This window comes from Pundamilia nyererei, unplaced genomic scaffold (assembly GCF_000239375.1).
Source record: "Pundamilia nyererei isolate P.nyererei 1_Seehausen unplaced genomic scaffold, PunNye1.0 scaffold00085, whole genome shotgun sequence".
NCBI lineage: Eukaryota > Metazoa > Chordata > Actinopteri > Cichliformes > Cichlidae > Pundamilia > Pundamilia nyererei.
This window is the reverse complement of record NW_005187486.1, coordinates 199451-207949: the sequence shown is the minus strand read 5'-3', so window position 1 is coordinate 207949 and position 8499 is coordinate 199451. Positions and strand designations below refer to the sequence as shown.

The window sequence follows — 8499 nt, the reverse complement described above, 5'->3', positions numbered from 1 at the left end:
GACACTGGCGCCACCGGGCCCTCTGACCACCACCAGTAGGCAACGGGTGAAGTGTCTTGCCCAAGGACACAACGACCGAGACTGTCCAAGCCAGGGCTCGAACCGGCAACCTTCCGATTACAAGGCGAGCTCCTAACTCTTGAGCCATGACACAGCACATTTAATTCTGTTCTGCCTTGCAAGACTTCTGCCACAAACCCCTGGTGACGGATCCAGTTTCTCCAGTCACTTCTAACTTGGACCAAGTCCACCTCTGGTAGCATATTACAAGAAAATGTGTGCTCGAGTTCCTGAGAAATCCTCACATCCTCTGTGGCAGTAATAGTAATCTGTGGTGGAGTAAGGGTGCATTTTCAACATGATTTGGTCAAACTGTGACCTCAAACATTTACTGGCGACTCTGATCCTGACACAACAGGAAAATGAAGCTTTTCTTTTGAGTTTTCACTGATTAACTTTGTCCTCCTTTTACAAGTTGAACTTTATTCTCAATCAGTGGATTAAGTTCTTTCTAACTAACAGTGAGTTCAGGGTCAAACATGGGTCAGAAAATGAAGAATAATACTAAGTAAGCAATTCTTAAGCCACATACCTGTGTCATTATTTCTTTCCTTTTTTAAAAATTTAAATCAATCATGACAGTGACAATGCCAGAGTAAAAAAATCCTTCGGGATTATTTGCATTTTGCACCCATCCCAACAGGTTTTATCCCACAGGGGCGGTGATTTGATTCAGCCTGTATCACTAGGAGGGGTAAAGGCTTCACAAGGTTAAAGTTACATATTTCAGTGTTTTTGCACTTTGAAGGTCTTGTACTAATTGATTTATTGCGAATGACCTCTTGTGACCCATCCCCAACAACTTCATGTGCCACACTTGATGAACTGCTCTGTGGAGAAGCAGCCGTGGCTCGAGCGTTCAGAGAAAAACGAGTCCAAATCTGCCCGGAAAGCTACCTGTGTACTTAGTTGCATACAGTTTTTTTTGGCCTCGGTGGAGCTCAGTCTGACTGCCCTTCTAGTTTAAAAGCAGTTGTGGTGGTGTTTTCTTTATTTTCTGTGTTTATAGTTAAGCTGTTCCAGCCAGATTGGTAGTGTTATGAAGGGCAGGCTCAGTGAGAACCATCGGTAAATTAAAGCTGGTTTTATCTGTAAAGGACAAACTGTTCCAGTAGTCTGCTCTGACCCATCCAGTTCTCCCATCTGTAACACAATACCTCCATTCATACGCAATGTTTTCACAGGACTCTGTGCAGCCATGTGGAAAGCGAAGTACCTGCCATCATTCAGTAGCTTTTAGGAGCAATAACTTGCATTAATGGTTTTCTTTATGACTTTATCAGTCTCTCACATCGTTGTGGAGGCCCAGTCTTCTTTAGTTCATTGAGATTTGAGGTCATTTGCTTATGCACAGTTCTCTTAAGGTCAACAGCATCAGTCAGATTCGGGTCTGGAGTTTGACAGGACCACTGTTGTGCTTGGGATCATTGTCCTGTTGCGTGACCCAGTTTCAGCCAAGCTTGAAGTGTCAGACAGATTTCCTCAGGTTTGACTCTAGAATATTTTGGTATACAGAGGACTTCATGGTTGACTCATTTACTGTAAAACAAACCTAAATCATCACCCCTCCACCATCGTGCTGACAGCTCGTGTGAGGTGTTTTGTGCTGATATGCTGTGTTAGGTTTTGTGCATTTTGGCCAAATGTCTCTACTTTGGTCTCGTCTGTTCTCACCCTGTGGAAAAAATTAGTTCCTACACTAAATTATCGTCAGATTTATGAAACGTGTACTGGCCTATTTTCTTCTTAAAACTGTGCTTATGTTATCAGTCAATCAAGTCAGAATCATTTAGAATCAACAGCCTTGTGCTATGGAACGCCAGGACTGCCGTAATGAATTAATTAAATACACTATTAAATAATTAAATGTGGCAATAATTAATTACAATTGAAAATAATTAATAAAATAAATATTTACGACACATTTAATTAATTATTTAATGGTGTAATTAATTCATTATGGCAGTCCTGGCGTTCCATATTGTGCAACCTCCATGCAATTTGCATATCATCTGCAGATTGCTCCACCCGCATTTATCAAAATTTATTTATATAGCATGTTTAAAAACAACAATGTCGATCAAAGTGCTTCACAAATTAGGAGCGAAGAAAATAATTTACCAACTGCAACACAAAACAACCTAGAAACCAGCCAAAATTTAGTCAACTAACTTAAGTCACAGCCAAAGTAAAAAGGTGAGTCTTTAAGCGAGATTTAAAAGACTGAATAGACTCGGAAGTGTGAATGGTAATAGGGAGATTGTTCCATACTCTAGGCGCTGCGATGGCAAAGGCACGAGCGCCTCTGGTTTTAAGCCTAGACCTGGGCTGCATTGAGAGCATCTGGTTAGAAGATCTTAGTGCTTTTTTTGGGGGGGGGTTATACAAATGGAGAAGTCCTATTAAACAGCTAGGTGCCGTATTATTTAACATTTTATAAGTGAGTAAAAGAGTAAAATGATCATACATTCTGGTACCTGATAAAAGGCTATATAATGAACCATGTACCTCCACGTATTGTGCCATGTATGGAGAAAGCAGTGACAACGTTGTAAGAGGAAGAAAAAGGTCTGACGACTGTAGAAAATTCAATAATAGAGTGCAGCAGAAAGAGCTGAGTATATCTCCATTTTCACTCTCACCTATGGTCACAAGCAAAAGGTATCAATATTGTTGTTGTTACTATTAATATTTTAATATTCACTTGTGGTTTATAGAGCATTTAAAAGTAGAATGGGAGGCAGAGCCTTCAGCTTTCAGGCCCCTCTTCTGTGGAAACAGGTCCCAGTGGAAGCAGTAATGCTGGACTGCATGTGATTATGAGAATAGTCTTCCACTTCCACACTTTCTGTTTACAGCTCCTACACTTCTAACTGTTACAAACAAAATGGATCATATGACTCCTGTGTCCATGCTGTTCTCTGAGATGCTTATGATTTATCCATCTGTCCTCTTACACGTATCCATTTTAGGGATACATCCTGAACTGATCGTCAGTCGGTGTCAGAGTTGTTTGTAATTTCTTATTCATGTGGGTTCTTCATATTTATGTCCTTGGAGCACTAATAAATTTGGCCCTAGCATTAAACAGTTGTACTCTCAGGTCAGGGTAAATGCATTCAGACTGGTCTACACAGTATTTTTTCCACTCTCCTTGCATTTGGTTCCTCCTTATTTCTCTCTTGCCTTCTGTTTGAATTTATTTTATATTTTTTTTGTCGGTCAAAGCACTTTAGAAGGTGCTTTATAAAAAAAGTTATTTCAGTTAAAAGAAAGCAATAAGAAGAGATCATTTCAAGGAAGAGACTTCCTGATTAATTCATTTACTGAAATAAAGAGTTTGAGTCTGATTAGACTTTGATGACGCTCCATAGCAGAGCAAAGTGTACCGAGGGTCTGTCCAGGGTCTGTCCAGGGTCTGTGGAGTACACTTAAATTACCACATATGTTAGAATTTAACTGCCAAGTCTCATTTTTTAGAGCTCTTGTACATAAGAAACACTGATTGTTTGGTTCTGGGGGAATTCTTTTTTTAAAGGGATGCTGTCACTGCTCTGAATACACCGTGATGGTCTAAAGAACTTCCTCAGTTAAATGTTTCTTCCAGGTTTTTGTGAATTCTGAAATAGTTAATGGTTTCTAAGACTGTTTCTATTTAACAATAAAGAGCAGAAGAAGAAGAAGCAGAACCCCCAACCATGAGGGGCAGCCAATCAGAAGAATCAAAGTCGTTCAAAGCTCCTATAGTAGAGCAAGAATGAAAACACCTAGTTGGAAGTGAGCTGAATCAGCCGTCTTTCAGTAAACATCTGCCCTTTTTGGCCTCACGTATTTTCTCTGTCTTCTGATGCAGTTTATGCAAAAACCAACATGTCAGCTGCGATCGATTACAAAGCTGGAAACATCTCTCATGTCTTATTGGAGGCTGATTTGTTTCTTTCTTCCTCAACCAGCCTGTATCCAGTGGTTCCTGGAAACGGACGCTTTGTTTCGGAGAACGAGGTGATTCTGGATAACTACTGGTTCCCGAAGAAGGTAGGAAGACACCGTTACACACACACACTCGTATGTCTTTAAGCATCTCTCTAAAATAAGCCGTCTTTTTCCAGACTCAGTTCCATCTGTGCCATTATGAAGCCTGCCACGATGAGTCCGAGTTCACAAATGCTGAGCACTTCCTCCCAGAGCGGTGGTTTCGCAGTGACACGCCGAATAGCCGCAGTGACAGAGCCAGGCCCGGCTTCTACCAGCATAACCCTTACAGCTTCATCCCGTTCGGTGTCGGGGTGCGAGCCTGTGTGGGGAAGAGGGTGGCAGAGATGGAGATGCACTTTGCTCTGTCCAGGGTGAGTGATGCAGAGCTAGTGCTTTTTTAAGGGTACCTTTTGTACCCTCTGCACAATCTGTGCACACGGGGGGGCAGCTGTGTTCCTTGTGAGGATTGCCCTTTTCCAGCCTCCCTCGCCTGCTTATAGAAAGCACCATGTGGTAGAAACTGGCATTGCATGAAAGTACAGCCCAGCTAGTTTGACCTGAGTTAACATCCCTTTAACCCAGAACACTGTTGTAGCTTCTTCACTTTCTGTTGATAATATTAGGTAATTTTGAAAGATTGTTGGCTTTTTCTCTGGGTTTTTTTTGTATTATTGTAGGTTTTAACTTACAATATAAAGGATCTGAATTGAATTGAACTGAAATATTTATAAATATTTTTAAACCCAGGACTAAATGCTGAAAATGACACTAGATGTTCTCTCCAAGTGAAGACAGCTGCAGTACTTTATCTTCCTGCAGTCTACAGATGCTGGCTGAGCAGCAAGAAACTGATAAACTGGAAATAAAAACAGTAATAAAATGATTAGCGAGTCCTTAGAGGGAAATAAACAGAAGAAAAGCTGCAAGAAGGAATTTCTGCAAAAATGCCAAACAAAATAGAAAAGCTCCTTCTTTTGGCGCTCCAGCACTTGAATGCACTGAGACATGTACATCACTTCCTCTGTCTCATCTTTATCACTAAGGACGTCTACAGGCTGTTGAATACTTCTGAAGAAGCCGGCTGGCTTAAAGTGGCATTTCAGGCTGCTGTTAAAGGTCAGCGCCTTTAGAGCGCCACAGATTTTATATTTTTAACCTTTTCGTTCATATTTAAACGGCGGACGGTCACGGCAGATGGCGGCCCCTCCCTGAGCTGGGTTCTGCTGGATGTTTCTTCCTTTTAAAAGGGAGTTCTTCCTTCCTTTCTACACACTGATGCAACCTTGTTGCGCTTTAGGGCATTATTCTTTTCATCGACAGGTTGCCTAATCTTAAATAATCTGTCTCAGCTTGTTGGAATTTCTACAACTACAACCTGTTATATCTGTATTCAAGTCATGTCATAGATATGAGCATATGAAAACAGATATGCTGAAGAATGTTTGGCCTGCTTTCAGAGATGAGAGTCTCCCTGTGGTTTGTGTGTTTTGACATTTTCAAAAGCCAGGTTGCCTAATTAGTGTTTTAATGCAAACATCAGTCTTGGTGGCTGTGGTCAGCGTTGTTCTGTTTTCGTGTTAAAAACAGTTTTAACCCAATAGGTTCAATTGTTTACAAAGTGAATTTATAAAGAAAGGAGAAGTGCAGTTTAATGCACTTTTAGTATATATGTTATGTTCTGCAAATCAACAGAGTAAATAACTTAGGTAATCAAACATTTAGCTACAATTGGAAGCAGCCGATTTATGGGTACATTTTTTTAACACAGTCCTGCTATTGCTCTGCAGCTGATGCAGCATTACGAGATCCAGCCTGAAGATGGTGCACCGACAGTGGAGGCCAAAACTCGGACGCTGCTCATTCCCGCTAAGCCCATCAACCTGCGCTTCCTCCCCAGAGTCTGAAGATGGTGCCAGTGATGGCAAGCAGCTCGTACATTCACAATAAAAGTGCTCCCAGAAGTTTCTTTCTCAGTGTAACTTTAGTTTGAGCAACAGGCTAAAACTGCACAGAGGTACAAATGAGTAATTAGATAAAAATTTAAGGCCATTTCTGGTGTTTGCCAGTCTGGGTGTGGTGCAGTTACGCATCTGAGCCTTAATGGTGCAGATTCCTGTCAGCAGCTGCATTTAACAAATTTCAGCAATGATGGTAGTGAGTAAATCCTCAAGCCAGGTTGACACATGCAGGGATTTCTCTTTAGGAACACATTTAATGGGCACATTTATCATTTTAAAGAAATAAGCTCATAATTTATCTACACATTTATCTTTATATGTATTTCTTTATATTTCCTTAGCTAACGTCTGTTATGGTCTTCCTTTATTATTTCATAGTTGTTGTCATTCTGTTTAGTTTTAGCCCTCTGGTATAGTTCTGGATTTTTCAGCAAGTAAAGGCATGTTTTTTGTTTTTTAAACCTCCTTTAGGTTTGTGCATGTGGCTCCTCAATTTATTAACCCATAACAGAATTTGCAAAACAGATGTTATTAGTTTTTAGTTACTACTCAAGTATAACTTCTTTGCACTGTCAGATCTGAGAGTACACTGGCTGTTAAAGCCGTTTAAACACATTACTTTATTTACTTTAATTAACTTTTACCCTGACTTTGAGTTTGACATTGACTTTGGCTAAAGTGAATCTCTGAAGTCTTTGATGATGAACCAGTGAAGTGAAATTCTCCCTTTAAAGTTTTTAAAGATTTTATTTGTGCATGTATTTACACACAAAAGAGCTGTTTTATCTTTCATAAACATATTTGTGCAGGAAGTAATTTCATATTTTTCTTCCTCTTTCAGAGAAGCCAGAAAGAGAGAAAAAGGACTTCTCTGCAGAGTTTAGATGTTCACACAAAATTGAACCTAATGCCCAAATCTTGCCTTCTGCATTATATAATCACTGTAATTGTATAACAATGAGTCCTAATATCACAGTGTGTGTGTGTGTGTGTGTGTGTGTGTGTGTGTGTGTGTGTGTGTGTGTGTGTGTGTGTGAGAGAGAGAAAATGCCAGTCTAACTCCAAGCACTTTGCTTTGCATACTGTGCACACTGCCCCCTTGTGACAATAAGGAGGAACGGCAGGCTGTATACACATTTAAAGTTGAGGTTAATAAAATATTTTACACCGATCGCTGTTTGTTTTGCTGTAAGCTCAGCATCAACCACACAGAGGAATAAAGTTGGAGAGAGTGTGTGAATTTACTGAAGGAAAAGGAATTTTTGAACAATTACAATATCACATGTAGACGTGGTGATTGTGATCCCAGTAAAGATGAAATGTTTGTGTTTTTTTCTAAATAAATCAAGTATTTTCTTTATTTTTGACTTTTTAATTCACATTCACTGCAGTCTGGCCATTCCCCTTTAACCTCTGACATCACAAGGCTTTGGCTTGACTCAGTGGATATTTGTGGTAGCTTAACAGATGTAGGTAAGTGTACAGTATTGTGCAAAAGTCTTAAGTCACCCCTCAGTTCTTTATATCTTCCTATTAAAATGAGAAATAGGTGCAGCTACTGAAACATGAAGCATGCATGAAAATAAGATACATAAGGTAAAAAACAGTGTTTTGCACAACTCTAACAAGCTTGAAAGTCAATATTTGTTGTGACCACCTTTATTCTTCAGCACAGTCTGAACTCTCTTAGGCAGCTTTCTTGTCATGTCTTTAAGTCGTCTTCAGGAATAGTTCTCCAGGCTTCTTGAAGGACATTCAAAGCTCTTCTTTGGATGTTTCTGCCTTTTGTTCTGTTCTCTGTCCACATGATCCCACACTGCTTCAGTAATGCTGAGGTCCGGGCTCTGGGAGGCCGATCCATGACTGATAGTGCTCCACTGTGTTGTGTGTGTTTGTTTGTTTTTTAAATTCAGGTATGTTTTTGTTTATGCCGCTGGTATTTGAGAGTGTGTTTATAAACTCGAAACAAAACAAGATGCCTCTATCCAAACATCAGTTTTGGCTCTTTAAGCCATTGTTAAAGAATGCAAAGAGAAGGCATGACTGTACATGCACGAGGAAAATCAGGGACATCTACACAGTGTTGCGTGAGTCCTGTGAGGTTTCCCAGTTTGAACGATGCACTGATGTGATATTAAAGAGATTACACACAACAGTCTGATTTTTATTTAAGGAGACAGGAGGACAAAGTCTCCTTTCTAAGGACAGATAAGTGAGATTTGAGATGAGTTTTTCCAGAGCAATTTTATCTTTTTTTTTTCTTTTTTTTTTATGAGTGACAGTACGCACAATCAAATATCACAAGTAACTGAATCTGACATACAATAAGAGAGAAACTTTCATAACATATTGAACAATTACCTACACTCTTTGGCCCCTTTATTAGGTACACCTTGCTAGTACAGGTTGGACCACCTTTTTCCTTGAGAAATGTGATGGCAACATTCCAGTTTGAGATGATCTGAGTTTTATGACATGTGGGTGAGATTTTTCTATGTAGTTTAGA

General features: G+C 39.8%; 1 protein-coding gene across 1 annotated transcript in view; it reads left to right on the top strand.

Annotated features, from left to right (window-relative positions):
* The window catches only part of cyp27a2 (cytochrome P450 family 27 subfamily A member 2), a 20323-nt gene extending 13316 nt beyond the window's left edge, over nt 1-7007 (top strand). Inside the window, exons 9-11 of the mRNA XM_013912278.1 lie at nt 4014-4095; nt 4170-4406; nt 5823-7007. Of these exons, the coding sequence (XP_013767732.1) occupies nt 4014-4095; nt 4170-4406; nt 5823-5939 (436 nt within the window). The 3' untranslated portion in view covers nt 5940-7007. The remainder of the gene's footprint in view (nt 1-4013; nt 4096-4169; nt 4407-5822) is intronic.
* The last annotated feature ends 1492 nt before the right edge of the window (nt 7008-8499 follow it).